Source organism: Parasteatoda tepidariorum, chromosome 2 (assembly GCF_043381705.1).
Source record: "Parasteatoda tepidariorum isolate YZ-2023 chromosome 2, CAS_Ptep_4.0, whole genome shotgun sequence".
Lineage (NCBI taxonomy): Eukaryota > Metazoa > Arthropoda > Arachnida > Araneae > Theridiidae > Parasteatoda > Parasteatoda tepidariorum.
This window is the reverse complement of record NC_092205.1, coordinates 100338232-100361588: the sequence shown is the minus strand read 5'-3', so window position 1 is coordinate 100361588 and position 23357 is coordinate 100338232. Positions and strand designations below refer to the sequence as shown.

The 23357-nt window shown below is 27.8% G+C and overlaps 1 protein-coding gene across 3 annotated transcripts; it reads left to right on the top strand.

Moving 5' to 3' along the window:
• The first annotated feature begins 1687 nt into the window (after positions 1-1687).
• On the top strand, positions 1688-21682 carry LOC107444128 (X-box-binding protein 1). 3 transcript variants are annotated; one of them, XM_043051940.2, is made up of 6 exons: positions 1688-2313; positions 7801-7897; positions 9280-9393; positions 14321-14484; positions 18145-18225; positions 21125-21682. In XM_043051940.2, the coding sequence occupies exons 1-6, from the start codon at positions 2078-2080 to the stop codon at positions 21189-21191; spliced, it is 759 nt and encodes a 252-aa protein (XP_042907874.1). In that variant the 5' UTR covers positions 1688-2077; the 3' UTR covers positions 21192-21682. The 3 variants fall into 3 exon arrangements, with proteins under 3 accessions (XP_042907874.1, XP_042907873.1, XP_042907872.1); XM_043051939.2 differs by having other exon boundaries at positions 21122-21682; XM_043051938.2 differs by having other exon boundaries at positions 21119-21682.
• Positions 21683-23357: the final 1675 nt, after the last annotated feature.

Below are 23357 nucleotides of genomic sequence, written 5' to 3'. Positions count from 1 at the left end.
GTTCATGGTCAAGTTGATTTCACTCGGTGATGTGGGAAAGTACTGATTGTTTTGATTTTCGCCCATTTCTTTTTGGGTTTTTTTTAGCGCTAAAACTGTTTATAAAAAGTTTTTGTTCTTCAATAATATCATTGATTGAATATGAATTTTTTGTGTGCTTGAAAATTTTTGCAAAGTGCTTGAAAAGTTTTTGAAAAGTGCTTATTTTTGATTCAAAGATTTGGCTACGCACCCTGATTTGTTTTAGAAAAGTAAATAATCTAATATTAGATTATTTATACTTCGCATTCTGTAATGTTTGAAATAATTTAATTCATAAAATTATGGGATGGAAAGCATAAATTTACTCTTTAAATTAAATCAATAAATTTTAGTAAAATCAAGTTTTTGGAGAACTAAGATATCTATCTCTTAAATATCCAGATAATACAAATCATATCTATTAGTAGTCCCTTACATATCAGAAGTAGGTAAATGATAGTACGCAAGTGATATAATTACGTAAATGATATTAAGGTTATAGGCTCTTGATATCATTTACGTTGGGAACAGTATAGCCAATTCTGGCAATAGTGTCATTAAACTATAAATGTAATTTGATCTATAGAAGATTGATCCCAGTTTGAGCCTTATAGTAAACACACTTCTCTTCAAATATGAATTATTCATTTAAAAAACATATCAAATCAAAATTGAAAACTTTCACCTCTCATGCTGTAATTAAAATTTCTTTTAATAGAGCATTAGAGTTCAATCAGAGTTCTTCTAAATAAACAATTTAAAATCAATTTTAAAAATGAAAAGTAATATTAAATTACTGGGGTTAGGCTTTTGTTTCTATGTATGATTCACAAGGGGCAGGTATAGGCATGCATTTGTGGGTTGCCGGACAAGAGGTCATCTAAGAGAAGACAAAAATTGTTTAAAATAAAATAAAAAACCATTTTCACTAGTATTTTGAAAAAGAAATCAAAATTAAAATTCTGAAATTTAGAAAATATTTATAAAAAAATTCCCTTATATAAATATAAAATTTTATATGTAGAAATAGATTCACTGTCTAATAAACATAATATCTAAACAATTGAAACTTCATTGTAGAATTATCTTCTATGTTATAATTTTTAATAATTAAGTTTAAAGTTCAGGAAATCTGCATAGGTGAACACATTCGGGATAACTATTAATTTAATTAAAATCCAAGTTTCTTTTTGATTAAACTTTTTTTTTAACATTAGAACGTAAGGAAAAACATATAAATATTGCAGCTACGGTTTTATAAGGGAAAATATATAAATATTCATAATTTAAAAAATAATTAAGAGCACCCATGAACATACTCTGATTGTCAAACCAATTTCAAAATTAATAAATCAATTTCAGTTAAAATGAAATAATAAACTCAGTAAAGAAAACAAAAAAATTTTATTGATATATTGGTAAATATCTAAAAATTAAAAAACATAAGACAATTTTCTTAAGCACAAATCTTCCAAAAGCCAGATTAATAGAATTTTTATTGCAAAAAATTCCTAATAAACGCGATAACTCTTTCAATTTTTGCAACCAAAAGTGACAGTCAACAGCCAATCAAAATGTCAAAATCTAATCACCCGGATGTTATAACGTTCTTGTTGCCATTCCGTAATAGAAACTATGGAAATTTTATTATCTATCATTTTATTTTTCGAAATTTTATTATTTTATGCAATCCCTAATTTAGTAGCCCCATTTTTACTCAAAGGCGCTTTGCTTTTACTAAATGCTTTTCATTTCCTCAATTAAAAACCCTCGTTAAAGTTTCCTCGTTACAAGTGAAATTGAAAGTATTCCCTTGTAAAAAAAAATGATGTAAAATATTCCACGCTGGCACGTCTTCAGAGGGGTGATGAAACCAGAACTAGAAATTTCTATGACCAATGAGAACTCGACACGCGTTTGTTTTTCCTGTTAATTTTTTGTTTTCATTCTTTCATTGCCCAACGAAAGTTTCGCCTCTCTGAATTTGGGGTGGTTTTTGTCCATTATCTGTAGGACTTGGTATTATTTATAAATATTTCGTTTAATAAACAACGAAATGCCACAGTTAAAGAAGTTATCAACTTCTCCGAGCAATATTTTGCCGAAAATAGATTTAAATCTGAATTGCGGTAGTGACACCAAATACCCACCATCGTATTTCACACTCCTAATTGAAGATGAGAAATCTCTTACCAGTGATCAAGAAAGTGATGTATCAGATTCTGTACAAAACCGCCCTAGAAAAAGACAAAGACTGGATCATTTGTCTCAAGAAGAAAAAATAATGCGCAGGTATTATTTCAATCAAGAATAACATGTATGTTTTTATCACCTTAACAAACCATATGTTTATAAAGTAGTACATGAAAATTGGGCTATCGGCGTATTTAATACATTGTTTTAGCACTGTGTTAAACTTTAATGTAATGTGTTAAACTTTGTTTTTAAAACAAATTGTTTTATTCACCATGGCAAATTCTTCCTACTTAAATCACAACTACCACTTAGTAAAATCAATCCCAACGACCTTATAAATGGAAGACGATGTTATTGCTTATTGTTTTATCATTAATTAGTTGTTTTTATTATACTTTTAAGAGATTGACTGACTTCATTGTAGCAAATTTAATCAAATTTCACTATTAATGCAAAGAGGGCAGGTAGTACTTATAACTGAAAATTTCATCAAATTTAATATTTGCCAAATTGAGACTTCATGAAACCAGCTTCTGAAACCATAAAATAAGGCTAAAAGTGAATTTAATATAATTGCTTTTTTTTTTTATAATTGTTCATATCACGAACAAATAGTTATGTGTAAAGCACACAAATGCAATGAAACTTCTGTGACAGCACACAAATGCAGTGAAACTTCTGTGACGGGGAGGGGGTGGCTACGGTCTCTTTCTGTGGTGTTTTTTTTTTTTTTAGTGTCTCGCGGGCCACTGCCTGGAAGTTTCCAAGACTTGGAGATTATTCTGCCACAGATCACGATACGAAAATCTCCCCTAAATTGTTATTGAAGGAACAAGATTTTTTGCACACAATTTAAATTTTAGTCTGTGCAATTTTCCTGGTGATCAATGAATAAAATTTGGCATTTATAAAAAGGATACCAACTGATATAATTACGTGTAACCAATCATGAACAATAGAGCTATTTTAAATAAATACCTAATACACAATTGTTTTTTTTGTTTAAGTTTGCATTTAATTTTCATCATGAAAAGTTTTATTAGTTTTTGAAGATGAGAAGAGGTTTGTTTGAGCTGCGAAGTTTTTCAATGCACAAATTATCCTTCGCATTTTGTAGATGATCATCACAATAAAAAAATAATTTATAACCGTAAAATCCATAGTGAATAAGATATATAGAAATAGTTAAAAACCATGTGAAAATAATTATCAATAACTGCCGAAAATCAAAACATATCGTTTTATGATACTATCAGCTTAAATTAAGTGCGTCATAAAGTGATTATTTAAATGCATGATTCAAGTATTACGTGTAAAATTCTGTAGAAAAGTAAAGCTTTTCTGACAAAAAATCATTTGCAAAAACTCTTAACGTTCAGCGACAATGTTGCTGTGTCGCTGCTATTCTTCCACAGGGTTGGTCTACACATCTTCTCATGCTCAAGTTTCTGTGGAATGAGTTTTTATCTTTTTTTTTTAATAAAAGAATTATAACTTATGAAAGATCAAGGATGAGTTTAAGCGCATTATTAAGTTGGGAAGTTATTAAAGATTTAGCTAAGAAAAATACAACTGATGCAAAATTACAAGGTGACTAAAATATTTCATTTTAAGTAGTTCCTTAAAAAATATATCTGTAGTTAAATTTAACTGTAATTAAAATTTTAATATTTTTGATTTAAATATAATGAAAATAAATGATAATACATTTGAAACTTTTATTCTAGATAAAAAAAAGTTTTATTGTAATATATAGGTTAAAATGTATGATTTAAATTTTCTTAAACTGGAATAGAAATTCCAGTTTAAAATCAAAGATATATCTTTAAGATGTGAAAAGAATAAAGACATATCTTTAAATATATATCTTAATGATAGAGACATATCTTTAACTACTTAAAAGCAGGCTGAAATGAATTAATTTCACAAATTGATTTAATTTTAAAAATCTTATTTTTTCTAATTTTACTGGGATAAATAAAGATTGTGAGTGTCAAAAAATATGATGTTACTCATGTATTTATGAATTTACTGATATATTTAGATTGAATCTTATCTAATTAAAATAGTGCCATTTTAACTTAGTATTGCTAGTGAAATTGCATACCTGCTAACTTTTACGCATTTGCCGTAAAATTTTATTTCAATATTTAAAGTGGTCGTAAAGTGTGTAGGGTGACCTGGGGTAATTCCTGATCAAAAAATGCAAACATCTATTTTGTAAAAAAACTATTCGAGATAGAATTTTAATATTTACTGGAAGTTTGAGGCTATATGAGATGAGTCCTCTGCTACCTTTTGTTTGAAAATCTAATTAGAATTTAAAAGATTTTAAAATTTTAGTGATCAGGAATTACCTCTTCTCTTGGTCATTTCTGGGGTAATTCCTGATCACCAATTTTTATAGTAAAGGAGCTGTTTCAAAATAATTATACAGTGGTAATTAACAAATGAGACATCAAGATCAAATAAATAAACCCAAAATATATGTTTAAGTAGCTAATAAAACAATTTATTAAAAACAAGAATAAAGTATATTTTCCAAAAATCTTTGCATCGTGCCAAACATTTTAGGCAAGCAACCAACTCTTTCTCATGTTCTGCTGAAATATAAGAAAGAGTTCCCACATGGGTTACTTTTGCTGGGTTTTGTAACTTCATTAAGTGAGAGTGTATAGTTAAGTAAGGTATGTCAACAGCTCTGCAGCAGCTCTCACACTGAAATTTTCATTTTCAATCAGTAAAAGAAATTCACTAATTTTGCTTTCTAAAATTTTAGTATCCTTTTTAGGCTTATAATTTCTCACCATATTTATATTAGGCTAAATTATAAACTTAAAAATTATTCTAACAATGTACACACATAAAATTAAGATAGAAGCAAGGTAAGATAAACCAGAAATGGTGCAAATCAGAACACATTTGTCTTGTATACAGTTAAAATCAAATTTTGTGATTACATTTAAAATATATTTTATCGTTGTTCCACTTAATAAGTATGAACTGTTATTTAAGAGAAGACAATTAGCTATTTTTAATACTATTTATGAAAAGAAATGACAATGATCAGGAATTACCCCAGTGATCAATAATTACCCCATCTGTAGGGAGCAACNAGACTGTTTTTCTTCAAATAAAGTTGTTCCACTTAATCAGTATGAACTGTTATTTAAGAGAAGACAGCTATTTTTAATACTATTTATAAAAAGAAATGACAATGATCAGGAATTACCCCAGTGATAAATAATTACCCTATCTGTAGGGGGCAACATTTGATATAGTTTCCTATAATCAATTTAATGTTTACAGTAGATGCGAAACAATTAAACCAAAGGTTACACTATTTTCATATCAAAAAAAAATACAGTAACTCAAATTATTTATTATTAAGAGAAGGAAGGGGATCTTTGCAGAAATGTGCACATTTTGAAACCTGTCTTTGAAATGGAAAATATAGAAAGCAGTTTAAAAGATACAGTGCAGAACCTCTTATCCGGAAATCGGAAAACCAGATAACCGGAATGAAATTCGGAACCGGAAATTAATTTTCTTCCATTAAAAAAAAATTTTTTTTTTCCCATGCAAGATTTTGAGCCCATTTTGTTATTTAGAGCGTACGACGTATCGAGTTGACGAAAGAACTGATTTAGAGGACGGATCAAAAGCCGTTTGTAGACGAATCTCACATAAGCACAAATAGCTTATATATGTTATTAATGTTAATAATATATAAAAGCCTGTATATAATTTTTATTTCATAATTTCTTTCCTTATTTAAACTTAAGTGTATTATTATTTATCATTCTTTATTATTTCTAAAACTATTTCAAAATAATTTTTTAATTTCGTTTTATAAACATTAAAAAAAACGGCATTTTGTAGCGATTCAGAAAACCGGAAAAATCAGTTATCTGGAATCGCGATGGTCCCGATCTTTCCGGATAATCAGTTCTCTACTGTACTTTTTTTGTTAGATTAAACAAAAAACTATTATTAAGTAAATGTAGTTATACTTTAGTAAAGTGTACAAGCATTCTTGTCCATGTTTCAAATTTTTAAGAAAATAATTTTTTAAATAAAACTTAGGTGATCATTATTTACCTATCATTATTTACCTTACTTAGGTGATTTTATTACAGAAACAGAGTGATCGTGAATTACCCCTGGTCACCCTAATTCCTATATATTCCTTGTATTTATAAATTTAATTTATTGTCTTTTTGACCACCACTATTTTTAAAAAATAGTAAGCATATATATTAATATGTAATACAGTCTGTAGTCCGTATAAGTTTTTTCAAAATACAGCGTATGTTTCTGCCTGAAATTGTAATTTAAATTACATTTTTCTTCCACTGGGGAATATAATCCTCGAAATGATTAAAAGTTGGCAGGTATGAAAATGTGTTATAGAACTATTCAAGATCTTTTTTTACTTAATTTATTTATTGACCCATAAAAGTATACTTATTATAAAACAAAAATCAATAGTTTGGGTGCTCTTTAAAAACCAAAGAACATGAAGCATGCTTAACTGATTGTCATATTCTTTACAAACTAAGTGAATTTTAACGGCTCCACTTTTCAAAAAATGCTCTTTTTTTGGATGTTTAAGAAAGCTCAAAGAGATTAAAGTTATTTTCAGTATACCTACTGGTTGAGCATGCACTAATACAGAAAGTTTTGTTTCTTATATCAATGATTAGAAATGCTCAGAGCCGGATTATACCTTTCGTAGGCCCTAGGCATAGCCGTTTTTGGCCCCTCCCCTCCCTCCCCCACTCCTCCCCTCTTTTCAAAATATATGCTAAAATTTTCTTGCATATTTTTTTAAAAACATTTTTATTGATATGGATTTTAATTTACGAATTTGTTTATCGAACTTTATCTGCAATGCCGACAAGTGTAATGCATAAAGTAAGAGAAAAAAGAAAAGTACTCCTAACTTTAAAGAGAAAAAAAAAATGGTAGAAATATAACATTTAAAAGAATAAAAATATTTACAAGTTTAGCCAAGAAAAACAAGTTTAAAAAATACAAAATTCTCATATTTATTTTTTAAAAATAATTACAATTCCTAAATTAAATAATATAAACAAAACCAATGATTAAATAACGCAATATATTTCATACCTAATTATACGGGGAGAAACAATAAAATAAAAGGAAAACTTATTAATCTAAATAAAAACACTTGAAAATACGATAGTTAAAAAAGGGACTAGCATAAATATTAAAACCCGGAACAAGGCAAGATCAACGGAATTTAAAAAAAAAAACCTAATGATAAAATTTATGAAAAAAAAAAGAATTTATTGAGTGCGAAATTTATCGTAAAAAGAAAAAAAAATCAAACGTAGTGGAATCAGAAAAACAAAACTGTTTTTCTGATTCCACTATGTTTGATTTTCTTTTAAAATGTTTTCCTCCCAAGTTTTTCGTAGGCCCTAGGCACGTGCCTAGTGTGCCTATAGGTTAATCCGGCCCTGGAAATGCTACAAACTTTATTTTGTAACTGATGTAAATGTGTTTTTTTTAAATTTTATTAGTTTTAAGTAAGTGTGCAATTTGATAATTTTATAGGAAGTTAAAAAACAGAGTTGCTGCACAAACAGCTAGAGATAGGAAAAAGGCTAGAATGCAAGAACTTGAAGAACAAGTTTCACGTCTTGCAGCAGAAGTTAGTTTGTATATCTGTTTTGTTAAGAATTTTTATTGAAATCATACATTAATATATTGAAACCTTCATTTCTCTGTGTATGATAATATCTTAATCATGGTTGGGTTTTTGCCGTCAAAAACTGGTTTTTGACATNTTATAATTTCTCACTGTGTTTATCCACTCATTACTATTATATTTTAGATGTATACAATTTATACATGATGCTTTAGCTGAATTTTTGTAGTAATTAAAAAGTACAGTGTATTTTTATAGTGTAGATCCTACAAGTCTAGTGCTCTTTTTTTAACTAGCTTGTCAGTGAAAAGATTGAAATAGAAAGGAATGATTTGACTATTTTTTTACCAATTTTCGACCAAAGGTGCGCAAATGCACCATTTCCATAAATATTTATTTTTATTAACACTGTGACGTATATTTTTCACTAATTTTATTTTTCTGCTATTGTCAAGGGTTCTTAAAATGACCAAAAATTTATATTAATTCAATTGGAGTAAACACTTACTGTTAAGAAATTTTTAAACTATTAAAGTTTTTTTTACTTAAAACGGTTATTGACAAATGAAATTTTTTGAAATGTTGTATAATTATTCCTTTTGAGATTTACTTTATGTTTTTGTGATGTATTAAAGTTGCAAGTCAGCAAATGAAAAAACAAACAAATTTCATAAAACAACAAGCGTTCAACTAAAGGTTTGTTTATTGATTTGGTGAATGATGAATTTGCTTGTTACAATTTGCTTTAACTTATTAAAGGAAAATAATATATAAAGAAAAGATTTATAATTTTTGAAGCTCCACAATTCATTTAACAACAAAAGTGAATACCTTTAAACATGAATAAATCCGCTTTTAATACTGATAAATTATGTTATGGCATAAGGGTAAATAATGCAATATTAAAGATAACAATAACCTATTTTAATTAGACAAGACAAAACTTTTCTTCATTTTGTTTCTTGTTCAAAAATTAAAATTATAATTTTTCACTATATATAGATTTTATTTCTAATTGACATAATTTGGGTAAATAGGTTTTGGGCAATTTAAGACAAATTATTAATTTGGACAGGACGGTTTAAACTGTGGATTAATCCATTTTGTCCTAGATCTTGCCAACTCTGAACCAAACCGTTCTTCACCACACCTATAGAGGATCAAATGTGGCGAGGCGGTGCGAAATTTAGCTGTGGTTTCTGTTGTGATCTGTGTCCATTTATTCAAAATGGTTCATGGAAGTTAAAATTTTAAAAAAATTCAGTGGTAGCATATACACTCTAATAATTATACTTAAATAATTTCACACTGAAATGTTTGATTTTGCAATTATCTATTTGTATCTAAATATCTGTTTATAAAAGTAACTGATTTTTTATTTTCAGAAAAAAATTTTATTAATGAAAACTGTAGAAAGTATGAAAAGGATCCAAACTTTGGAGCAAGAAAACTCAGAACTTAAGCTTCGTTTAGGCGTAGATGTAAACACCACACAGAAGGTATTAATCTCTTTAATAAAAGACTGTTTTTCTTCAAATAAGTGTTTATTTTAAGTATATTTTATTCATACGTTTATTTGCTTGTGTGTCTCATAATAGTTAAAAAAAAAAATTTCTTCAAATTCAAATTATACATTTTAAAAATTTCTTTGCTTGTAAATATACCGTTATTCTTATAATTTCAAGAGATAGTACTATTGAATGATTATTATTTTTGATTTACAATTTATTTATGACACAATTGCAAATCAAAACACTGTAAATTATAATTAAAACATTGTATAACACAATTGTAAACCAATCATTAATTTACTTAATTTTAAATTTTCAAAGCGCCAAAAAAAGAAAAAACAGAGCACCCTGAATAACTTTTAATCTAATGATCAGATCTTCATGTTCTAGGACTCAATCTTAATGGTTCAAGGGAGGTGACCTCAGATATGCTAAATAATTAGTGCAGACAATATTTTGTGCTATGAAAAGGTATACAAAAATATACTTTCTCTGAATAAACATATCATAAAAATAAATTGTAAGAATAAACATAACAAACGTAAAAAATCTGTATATTTAAAACTCGATTTCTCGGGAACTATTCAACCGATTTAACTCAAATTTTACCATGTAAAATTATATACTTTAAAGTGACAAAAAATTATAACTTAAAATTAAATTTTTTAAGACTATTAAGTCAATTAAGAAAAAACAATAAATATTTAATAAAAATTATATTTTGCTTGGAATTATTTTTAAATAAGTGAATTTTATAATTGTGTGCAAAAAAATTTCTACTCACTTAGTTCTAAAAAGTAAAAATAATATTTAGGGGTCCAATCTTTGGATAACGCTCCTGATTAAACTATGTTGACCATATTTCCCAGATTACGGCTACATCTTATATTTTTAGGGTTAAAAATCCGAATCCGTCAAGAGAAAAAAAGGTATGTTAATTCAAAAAAGTTTGTATACGTCAGATACAAAGTTTTTATGTCTGATTTCGTAACTTTAAATATCATTTGCACTAATTGTTTGAGGTCACCTAATTTTCATGTACAAATTTAGTTTTAAAAGATTTAATAAACTGCTTTGCCAATGACACAGATTCAAATCTTATAGAGGCTTTAGAATATAGAAATTTGTGTTGAATGATTAGATAAATTGGTTTTGTAATTATGTTTAAATAATTCTATTTTTTCTAATATTTTTGAATTTTTAAAAAGCATGCTTAAACTCTAAGGTTATTGTACAATACATTAGAATATTAGCTTAAAATTAGAACTGCTTAAGAATTAAAATTTGTAAAAAGTGAATCGTTAGTTTCTTTTGTCATTCCTTTTGTTGCATTTTTGCTTAGCTTATTTTTGTTTAATTATATGTCATACATTTCAGGATGTATTTGTTGATATTTTTTAAGAGGGAAATAATTTTTATCATACTTCATAAAAATGTAATTGCTGTTGTTTTTTTTAGCTAAATGTGATTAATATTTCTGTAAATATATGAAAAAAAGTTAGTCTTGGCAATGTAATAACTATTTGTCTTTATAAGCATAATTAGCAGCCATAAAATGGCAAACTGTATTTTGAGGTTCTAAAAACTGATATTGAGCCTTTGGAATTATTCAAGACTATACAATGATCATTTTGAAATAAAACTATATTTTTAATTATATTAGCACACTGTTGACCGGTCACGAGTTAACTTATCTTTGAGTAGTTTTTGTGTAAAACTCTCCCTCAACCTAGTGTTAATTATTTTTAAAGTTTCCATTGATTGTATTATAACAGAAAAGTATATAAATGCACAACTTATGAACATCTCTAACTTATGAAAATATTTATAGCATATGTTTTAATTTCTTCTTGGATTTTTTTAAATTTAAATTGAGTGTCATTAATAGTTTTTGGTTGTGATAAACCATATTATGAATTTTAAAATAATTTAAAATTAACTTCATTTCAATAATTTTCTTTAAAGAGATATAACCAAAAGTATTATTTAAGTGTGCCTCAACAATTGTTTACATAGAAAGCCTAAAATTGCTTTTATAATGGTCTACTTTTGTGTATTGAGTAAACCTTTAATTGAATTATTTCAAAATATTTCGTAGTGTTTAACTATTCCATTGAACTATTAATTAATGTTTTCAATAACAATTCAAATATATTCACCTTTGTTCCTTAAATGTGCTGAAATAATAATAATAATAAAAAAGAACTACTGTATACTTAAAATATGCCTTTATATTACTTTATAATTCCACTTAGCATGGAAATAAACTCGTAACATTTAAGTTTTATTTTAGTTATAATTTCACACTGTGTTTGTTTTGTATCAACACCCATTATCCACCCATTACTATTATCTTTTAGATGTATACAATTTATATTATTATAATATTACTTCTTAAGTTTTTATGAAATATGCATTTCTTGTTTTCTTTAATTCATGAATCAATATTAATTTTAATGTATGTAAGACAAGTTATGATATTGAATATGGAGGAATGAAATCCTGCAATTTGACAAATTCTCTGACAATGACTATTCTCGATTTTGAGGTGAAATTGTGTTTTCCCCTGACAATTCACTGACTTTTTTTTTTCTTTCCAATCTTGTTTTCGCTGGCAATTCTTGGGACTTGCGAATCCGTCATTTTGCTTTCATATGATATCATTGTTCAATTTCTTGAATTTTCATTTCAGATTCAAAATTTAAGAGGATCTGAGTTAAGAAAAGATTCATGCTTATTTATTATTTTTATTTCGCTTTCATGTTATAAGAAGTGGCAAAAATTAACCGTGATTTTAATTAATTGTTACGAATTTCTTTTCTTATTTCATCTGCTTTTTTAAATAATGGGTTGGAAAAAATTAACTACTCAAATTTGGATTCAAATAGATGTGTTATAACTCTTTTAAGATGCTTCATTTGTACCAATAATAAAAACTTACTCGTTTTATTTCACTAAATTATAAATTTTAGTAGTAGTAATAGTTCAGACAAGATCACAATTTGTATCATGCGATTTTAAGATTACCTATCATGATTCTTGTAAGAAGTACATTTTTTTCCCCTTGAATTAGTTGCTATAAAGGTGACTGTTTTTCTATCGACGATTATTTGAATATGTAGGCAAGCATTTGCAGCAATCGGAAATTAAACAAAAATAAATAAAAAAAAATATTGCAAACAAAAGCAATCACTTAAAAAATGATTAAATTTTTTTTTTTTTGGAAAAAGAGAACTCAGCACCAAAATTTTAAAAATGATGTTATTTATGCTATAAAATGCGAAATTCTTATGGAATGAAAAATAGTTATCTAAACAGTTGCTGATTATCGTGTAAAGGAGTTACCATATATTTCTACTTCACAGTTATTGACATGTTTCACAGGACTCTATCTAGATTAGATTATAATATGAACATAGTGATTCAAATTGTAAAAGTTCCTTTTCTTTTCTAAATAACTTAAAAAGTCGTGTTACTGATTTATTTGCTATAAATCACCTAACAGTACTTATTAAAAGAAATGGAATATTAATGTATGTTCTCACTAGTTTTAATTTGCTAAACCAGGCAGTTTCTCAAGTACTGTCTCCTATGTGAACTGAAGAAAAATATAATATTCTAGCTTTATTTTTTCTATTCGTGATTTTACTTTTTTACTAAATGTTAAGTACCAGTGTAATCATTTATATACCAAATTAGTACACAATTTTATGTTAACACATTGTTATTTATTATCTTAAATTGTCTGGAATTTATTATTAAACGATTACATGTGCGTAAAATTTACTCTCATGGAAATTCAGTTTTTTTGCCTTTTGGCCAATCTCATCCCTGAGTGTTGGAAGTACAGGTGTTCTGTACCGTATGTTCTACAGATTTATTTTATGATTGCTCATGGTTTCTTATAGATTGCCTCTTATAGAAAAAACAAAAGCATTAACTAATAAAAAAGTATGTTTTGAAAGGAAATTTTCTGGTGCTTGTAATAAGAGCTGCAAAGCAAAGTACTAAATTAGATTTAGATAAANAGACAGTTTCCCATGTACTGTCTCTTATGTGAACTGAAGAAAAATATAATATTCTAGCTTTATTTTTTCTATTCGTGATTTTACTTTTTACTAAATGTTAAGTACCAATGTAATCGTTTATATACCAAATTAGTACACAATTTTATGTTAACACATTGTTATTCATTATCTTAAATTGTTTGGAATTTATTATTAAACGATTACATGTGCGTAAAATTTACTCTCATGGAAATTCAGCTTTTTTGCCTTTTGGCCAATCTCATCCCTGAGTGTTGGAAGTACAGGTGTTCTGTACCGTATGTTCTACAGATTTATTTTATGATTGCTCATGGTTTCTTATAGATTGCCTCTTATAGAAAAAACAAAAGCATTAACTAATAAAAAAGTATGTTTTGAAAGGAAATTTTCTGGTGCTTGTAATAAGAGCTGCAAAGCAAAGTACTAAATTAGATTTAGATAAAATGCATAAATAAATTTTCTTTTTGAAGTTTCAGCTCCTGATTTTGTGTTCTATTATACTTGTATGTATTATGTATCTACGAACCTTTTTAGGTGAACGTTAAATTCAAATTTTATCTATTAACAGAACAGTTTTGGAATATTAATCATTAAAATAGTTATATAATGAATAAATTGTTATTAAATTTTAATTTATAGTACCATTAAAATAAAAATTAAATCTTTAATTAGATTCAATAAACATTAAATCTGAAAATCATTATTACATTATATCTGAAAATCATTATTACATTATATCTGAAAATCATTATCTTCAGGTTCAATAAACATTAAATCTGAAAATCGTTATAAGTTATGTGTGACTATTACTGAAATCATAATTTTCAAGTTGGCATCTCTGTATCTAAAATGTCTTTATTATTTTGCAGGTAAAAGTAGAGAATATTGAGAAAGAGCTATCTTCCAGTGTGTTAGAAGACAACAGATCCCTTGAGCAAGCCTCGCTCATTAATGGAACTCAGCTGAAGGGACAGGATCTGCAGATTCTTTCACTCTGGATGATGCAGTTCGTTTACTTGCCTGTAATAGCGAGGTAAAGCCTTTCCTTCAAAACAAAATAATGGTCTCAAATTTATACTGTTTCAGTATTAAAATGTCTTTTTCCCTCCTTTTTTAGGCAAACAATTTAAATAACTTATATATATATATTAATATTATAGTTTGAATTAGAAATACTGAACCAAAAAGTTTATGAATTTTATTTTGAACTCAATGTTGATTTCATCTATAATTTGTAATCAACCCCTCTGCAAATCCATTAAACACCTATATCTTGTTAGCAGCCCCCTAAGTCTCCTGAAGGCAATACTCAATGAAAAATCTATGATTTTAAATATTAAAATATGTAAAAGAAGAATCCTTAAAAAATATTTTTATGCACATATTCAAATAATTAATGTAGAGCCCTGATTATTCATGTGTAGATTATCTACGAGTACCTCAAAGTAATTAAAACTTATATTCAGGGTATCCGCGCTCCTGGAAAGTCATGAAAAATCATGGAAAGTCATGAATTTCGGTATTGAACAAAATTTGTCATGAAATGTCATGATTTTAACTATTTTTTTTTTAAGAAAGTCATGGATTTAGGTCGCTGACAAATCTAATTTCTAAAATGGAATCTAAAAATACCTCCCCCCCCCATTTCATGATGTTCTGAATATCTGAATTTGTAATAAAATCCCCACTCACAGTCATATTTTATTAAAATATAAAATGTTTTTATCATGTTCTTTAAAAGTTATGGTGTTCTTTCAAAAAATGAAAGAAAAAACATCATTTCTAGAGCGAATTATCTTTTAACTTTCTGTGATTTCAGAATTTTTGTGTTTTTTATTTTATCAATTTAAAATTCTAGCTGAAGCAAGCCAGTCATTGGCGAGTTTTTTTTATTCTGAAATGAGAACTGAAAAATCAGGAGTATTTCTTTCCTTTCGGATGAACAAAAAAAGTATCTTTACAATATAATTCTGCAAGAAAAAAATTTTTTGCTTTTGTATTTTTTTCAGCTATTTTATTGTTTCAACTCTTTCTTTACTCAATTTTTATAAATTTGAAATCTTTAAACATGAAGATGCAAAGTACAACAGTTCTGGTTACCTATCATTTCAATTTATGTTATTATAGTGCGTTTTTGAATTTCTTGTTGCATTTTTGTCGGAAAAAATAGTAACTTCGTTAAGTCATGAAAAATTCTAGGAATTAGTCATGGAAATCATGAATTTAAAAATCTAAAATTTAGCAGATACCCTGTATATTGCACAAGATTAATCATTGATTTTTTAAGTGTGCACTTNTAATTTCTAAAATGGAATCTAAAAATACCCCCACCCCATTTCATGATGTTCTGAATATCTGAATTTGTAATAAAATCCCCACTCACAGTCATATTTTATTAAAATATAAAGTGTTTTTATCATGTTCTTTAAAAGTTATGGTGTTCTTTCAAAAAATGAAAGAAAAAACATCATTTCTAGAGCGAATTATCTTTTAAATTTCTGTGATTTCAGAATTTTTGTTTTTTTTATTTTTTTTATTTTATCAATTTAAAATTCTAGCTGAAGCAAGCCAGTCATTGGCGAGTTTTTTTTATTCTGAAATGAGAACTAAAAAATCAGGAGTATTTCTTTCCTTTCGGATGAACAAAAAAAGTATCTTTGCAATATAATTCTGCAAGAAAAAAATTATTTGCTTTTGTATTTTTTTCAGCTATTTTATTGTTTCAACTCTTTCTTTACTCTGTTTTTATAAATTTGAAATCTTTAAGCATGAAGATGCAAAGTACAACAGTTCTGGTTATACCTATCATTTCAATTTATGTTATTATAGTGCGTTTTTGAATTTCTTGTTGCATTTTTGTCGGAAAAAATAGTAACTTCGTTAAGTCATGAAAAATTCTAGGAATTAGTCATGGAAAGTCATGAATTTAAAAATCTAAAATTTAGCAGATACCCTGTATATTGCACAAGATTAATCATTGATTTTTTAAGTGTGCACTTAAGTGGTATGAAATTTTATGTATGATCATGAACACTTTTTATGCAAGTACTAATTTTTTTTACTATCTTTTCCCCCGATTTATATGTAGAACAAATATTAATGTTTTATGCTAAAAATATATACACATATCTGTAGATATGTGTGAAACACATATGTGTACACATACATATACACGTAAATGTATGCACATATTCGGCATTGCGATGTATTTTCACTCTAACATCGCAATATTTCAATACATAGGGATGTTCCTTTACTCTAATATTTTTGCATTTCGTAATGTGTTATTTCGAATTCTTGCACTTTTTGATTGATAATTGAGGCAATTATATTATAATAAACTCAATCATCAGTTACTTTAAAAAAAAATGCTATAAATTCGTCTAGTTATCAACTATAAATTGTTTTCTTTTTTTTTTTTTTTTTTTTTTTTTTTTTTTTAATTGAAAAAAAAAATCATTAAATTAGACTAGTGACATGATACATTAAAAAAAATTTCAATAACTTGTGCAGGAAGGGGTGTTTGCGACTCAAATTAGTCCACCACTGCCTATGTCATTAAATAATTAATTATGAATCTAAAAAATCAAAATTAAAATGCGCATTGAGATCATTCATAAAAATCTTCATAAACAGAAACGTAAAAACTTAGCTGCTGAATTGAGAAAGATTGAAAATTTAGAAACATCTGGCGCTAAAATGCACGTAACTTCTCGATCCCACTCCCTTTTAAATTTAGTTCATTACTATCAATAATTTAAAAAAAAAAAAAAAACCTCTTTGCGCAAGCATGTGGTCATTCATTTCATGGTCGAGAGAAGCACTCATCATGAAACCCTCTTTGTATTTTTGGAAATAATGCTCATCATTGCATTTATAGACATTGACGCCGTCAATGCATCATGAAGCCACCTACCCTGTGGCACAATTTTTTTGAGCTATCTGCGTCGAAACTCTCTAGTACTAATATATTTCTGTAAGATACTTTTAATATTAGCAAACATAAATGTTGCTAATTTAAAATAAATATCATAAAACAATAATTAAAGAAGATTTAAAAAATACCCTTAAACAGCTTCAGCATACAATTTTTATGTTACTGGTTCACATTAGTTTGTTTCAGAAGCACTGCCGTAGTAAACAAAAAAAAAATTTTTTTTAAAGTAAAGTCTCTTGGTAAATAAATATTATTTTGTACTTAGGCAACTTTTTCAGTTAATTATTATCGTTACTTGCTGAATGCTTCTTTTTGAAATAAAACTAACTAATCAGTAATGATCAATATTTCAAAATCATGCACAAATTAAAAAGAGATGTGCGGACACAATCATTCGGCATAATTCTGTTGCTCAAGACCAACTCCTGAAAGTAAAAAATTACCACAATCAACAATTTCCCCCTGTACTCATAGTATGTATCTTGATATGTATGTTAGTATATATAGTACTGTGTGTAAGAAAAAAATAATAAACCTATATATTTATGTGATTCTCTTATTATACTATGTAGTATAATCAAGTTTTTTTTTTAAGCTTTTACTAGCATGGAAATTTTCCGTGTTACGGAAAGAGGTAAAAAATAGTCCAGTCTTTAAAATATAACTTGTGAAATATAATGAAAGTGCCTTATTTTAAGAAACTTTTTTTTAATTTATTAATTTCTGGTTTTAAACAGTGTATTTATTTTCTCTCAGGGTGATGACCTTCTTGATTTGCTACAGCAGTGTGGGGAAGATCTTATGGAGTTTGACTTCATTGACACTGACAGTGGAGAAGTGAGTAGTGCTCCTTAATTGTTTTCTTAAGATTGGTCTTCATTTCAGACAATCTTATTTCCAACATTCCTTATTTAATCATCAATGTTTTCATGATTAAATAAGGAATGTTGGAATAAACTATACCAGATTTATATCGTTTATAAAAATAAACTATACCAGAAATGATTCAAATGTTAACAATACAGTTAAGTATATAAGCAGAAAAAAATTAAATGTAGTGGAAAGTAGTCCCATATCAGGGATCTGTTTAGAAGAAATTTGGGTCCGTTAATGGACCCTTCACAAAATATTTTTTCATAAAAGCGGACCTTTCACAAATTATTTTAACTTAAAAACAGACCCTTCACAAAAAGTTTTTTTGCAATAACAGGACCCTATTTGCACAAATTCACAAAAGCGGGACCCTTGATGAAAGAATGTGACTTAACGTTTATTTTACATTCACAAATTACGAGTAATTTTTTCACAATGTCTGGACACACCTCTGCATATAGAGAATATAGGAGTAAGAATATAGGGAGGGTAAGCTAGATTTCCCATAAAATAGGTTTTTGAGGTAAACAAACATCTTTATTTAGTTAAAAATAACAAATAGGGTATAGTCAACATCAATTTCATACAGCAAGGTATAAATAAACAAAGTTTTCCAATCACAATTTTGGCAGCTATTATTGCAGGTTTCCACCTGGTTTTTAAAATCTCGAGATTTTAATACTACATTATAATGTGCCACAAATTCCAAATTAAGCATTTAATTTAAATACCACTAATGTCATTTAATTACCCACTCGATTAGCGACTATTCAAATTTAAATCGATGTGGTTTTTTATATTAATATTTTCATATGGTTTTTTAATTCTTAATATTTCAATTCAAAGTTCGGTGAACTTCGAATAGCACATTTAAAGAATCCCATTTTTACGCACTCTGTTATTGATGGCTCACTCATAATCACAAGATTATTTAGGATAGTGTCTTTGTCACTTATTGCCACGAATTTTTCATTTCGAACACATTTTCAACAGTGAAAGATTTCCACTGATTAAATTTCTTTTTTGGTACAAAATGCTATTATGTTGCATGATCATTTCTCTTTTCCTTTCGAAAACCCTTTTTTTTTTTTTTTCATTTTCCCAGATTGGCACGTCTGTAATATTTCAATTGTAATGTGAATTAGTACCTAAAATTTTTGTGAGATTACCTTAGCACATATATTTTAAAAAGGTGAATTAAAAATTTTAAAGCACAGAATACAGAAATAATAAAAATAAATATTTCGATGTATGCAGTTTGCAATTGATTCTGTTATAAACCTATCATCAAGAGCTGATTTATTAATAATGAAAGGCAATTATGAAGGGGAAAAAACGCACTAAATTTTTTTCAGTTTGGTTTATTTAAAAAAATTCATTCATTCGTTTTTTTTTTTTTTTTTTTTTTTTTTTTTTTTTTTTTAAAGAGTTAGGTAAAATTATAATTCTGATTTTGAGATCTTCCCCTCAGACCAATAAGATTGAGTCCTATAATGATAAAGATCAAAAGTTATTTAGGGTGATCCCTTTTTTGTGCACTATACTTTAGTTAAGATCATGCGATTACTCTCATTTTTTAATATAGATTTAAACATATGAGTTTAGCGGACAATAATAAAATATGAAAATACTATCTAAATTCTTTATCCCTTTTTTATTGGAGTCATCTCTTTGAGAATCAGAATGTTTCAAGACACCCCAATTCTAGATTATCTGACTATGACATTGTATTATGTATATTTTAAATTCATACATATCATTCGTACATAAATATATGAAAGCACAGTTTATATACTTAAAACTTTTCATGTATGGGTAATCTAACCTTCAATTCCATTTTACTGAAATGTGAGTTTAACTTAATTACAACTTTGGCTACAAATCTCAATTAAAAGGTATTTATCGTACAAATAATCTAACTGCTAGTAGTTTTCATAGCAGAATCCACTAAAAAGTGTTATTCTTCATTGAGATTGTCGGTTGGCATTTTGAATACATTCTTGACTAATGACTATAAGGAATAAATACTAAAAAGTTTAGTCAAAATATTTTTTTTAAAAATGAATCTATATTTTGTCATTATTTTGGAGGATTTCGAATAATTTAGCCTTTATTTATTATTCTGAATGAAGAATGCTCATCTTTGATATGAATTGGGCAGACATAGTTCACTCTTATACAAATGTTTACCTCTAACCATTGCCATAGCTGCCAACTCTACTGGAGTTTTCCAATTTTTGCCTGATCTACTGGTGTAATTAAAATTATCCTGGTTTTTGTATATTTTAGAAAATTCCCTAAAATTGAGGTTTTCCTTAAAAAAATCCCTATTGAAATCTAATTTTTGTACAGATTTTCACTTTGCTTGTTTGAATATTTAAATAAGTATTACTAATACATTATGAAGCGAACCTTATTTATAGAAATCAGTTCAAAACAATTTTTTGTTCTAAAATAGTTAGTTTATTTTTATTCAGAACTCTCTTTTTAAATTAATAAAAAAATCTTTTAACTATTGTTGATGAATTAAAAGCCTTTTACTATTTGAAATTATGCGATGAATAATTTACATAATACATAACATTTCAAGTATGTTTAATTTCAATCATAACTGGAAAATATAGCAATTTTTCTATTTTGGTCACTATAAAAATCCCTGAAATCCCCTATGCGTAAAACATGTAAGTACATTATGTAATAATTTTCATGAAATTTATATTTTGTAAAATCTACTGGATCTTTTCCTATCCATGTTGGCAGCTATTGCATTGCATATTTCTTCAAATAAAATTTTACTTTGTGTAGAGTTTTATATTTACAGTGTTCAAAATATAATTCCAAGTATGATGTATCATTTCAGCAGCAAGTCTTGTACACTGAGGAAGTGGTGGGGGCCCCATCAAAAAGCTTGGAATCCAACAAAGAACTGATTCATTTTGACCATATCTATTCCAAGCAGGAAGACTCTGTCCTCGAGGACAGGAGTCTCTGCTTATCCTTACCAGAAAGTGAATTATCCACAAAGGACAGCCATATTCCTCCTCCGTTACTGGTGGATAGCAGCATTCCTATCATTACCATCCCATCAGAAGAACCCTGTGACGACGTCATATCATTCTCTTTCAACGACGAGCATTTATTATCTCCTCCCACCAACGAACCCTGCTCTAGTCCTGCATCATCATCGAGTGATGCGGGATACGATTCTTCTTTCTCTGTACCTTCTCCTTGTGGGGATGCTGGCAACCCGTGGGACGATACGTTAACAGAGCTGTTTCCATCTTTGGTTTGAGATAGTTTTTTATTGTTATTATTATTTTTTTAAATTATTGAAGATAGTCTACTTGTTGTATATATTTATTATATATATATATCTATATATATTGGTGCCTTTGTGAATAAAATCACTTTGCTGAGTCAAGTCTGTTATTTATTTGTGATGTGACAAGAAAGGATTAGTATCAGAGTTGCAAAAAAAAGCCAGAAAAACCCAACTTGCGTGGGTTTTTCATGTTCTTTTTTTTTTTTTCAAAAGAGAGCATGGATAGGTACCTTATTTTTAAAAAAAGCTTATATTAATAATTAAGTGTAATTTTATAAATTGACTTAACATATAGGTAATTAAAGTGTAATTAATAATACAAATAAATTGGTGCAAAAGTCTGAAATGTTTCTTCTGACAACACGTTACAAAGTGTTTTATGTCAGGGGTGGCCAACCTGCGGCTCTATAAAGGATTATTTGTGGCTCTCGATAAATGTATCCGAGTTGCCTTTTCATTTTTGTGCTATTATATTTTAAAATTTTTCTGAATCCATTTGAAGTAAGCATAATTCAAGGTGAGTTTTCCATTTCCAAGATAAATAAAATATGATCCAGAAAGCATCTGAAGAATTAGAATTAATAAAGATGCAAAACGATCAATCTCTACAATTAAAATATAAGTCGACGTCGATTACTGAACTATAGAAATTTGAACCAGAATCGAAGTATCCTGAATTAAAAAAGGCTGCGTGTCTAATTATTTCCATATTCAGAACAGCGTACTTGTGTGAATCATTTTATGCCACTTTAAAATTCGCGAAATCCAAGCACCGATTAGTATTAACTTGTAAGGGAAGGTTTTCTATCTTCCTACTATGTGCAATTTTGGATAAATAAAAACAAAGTAAATTGGAGACATCATAGCATTTAATATACACAGTTATTTACAAGTTAATATAAAATATATACGTCCATTAATACTTTTACATCCCAATGTCAAGATAGTAATTATTATTGAGTTTTTATTTTTCTTAAAACTAAATTTAAATGCTTGTTATATTATTGCTCTAGGTGGCTGGGTGGCGCAGTTGGTTTGTCCTCGGCCTTCTGAGCCCATGTCTGCGGGTTCGATCCCCGGCCCAGACACCCGTTTTTCGGGATGCAGAAAATCCTCAGCGGCCATGTATGATTATGTGGCATGTAAAAGATCCCTGGAGTGCCTCATTGGCTCTTGGCATTTCCGGCAAAGTTAAATTCCTAGTGCACTTAAGCATCCAAATAGCGTCTCGGTGCTGCCATCTAGTGTGGCAGAAACTAGACGTACAAATTAACATGACCAACGGTATCTCACCCATTGTTGGTGGTTCTGAACCACCTCTGGAGAGCGCACTAGGTCTGCTCATCGGCAAGACCGACTATGCAGCTCATTGGAAATTTTAAAAAAAAATTTATTACTCTTGCGCACCACAAACTAACCAGCATCTCAAAGAATTACTGAGAAGTTCTGTCACCAATTATTCACCAAATTTTAAAGAATTATGAAAGGAAGTAAAATAAATGTGTTTAATATTTAAATTCAATACACATATTTTGTACCATCATGTGGGGCTACTTTGTGCAAATTCGAATTAGGCACTTTTCAAGTGCTGCTATTCAGTATTATGTTTTTTTCACTTTAAAAATGTGTGGAATTTGAAGATGGAATACAAATTGTCGTAAGTGCAAAAGTTTTTATTTATATATTAATAAGCAATTATATCATGTTAGCGTTAAAAAAAATTTGAAAATTAATAACAAATAAACGGAAAATGAAAAAAAAAAATGCACTGTGG

Bases quoted from the DNA above. Each gene is read 5' to 3' on its own strand.
- LOC107444128 (XM_043051938.2), top strand. From the start codon at position 2,078: ATGCCACAGTTAAAGAAGTTATCAACTTCTCCGAGCAATATTTTGCCG. The intron at 7,898-9,279 runs GTTAGTTTGTAT...TTTTATTTTCAG, and splicing joins TTTCACGTCTTGCAGCAGAA to AAAAAAATTTTATTAATGAA. The intron at 14,485-18,144 runs GTAAAGCCTTTC...ATTTTCTCTCAG, and splicing joins TACTTGCCTGTAATAGCGAG to GGTGATGACCTTCTTGATTT.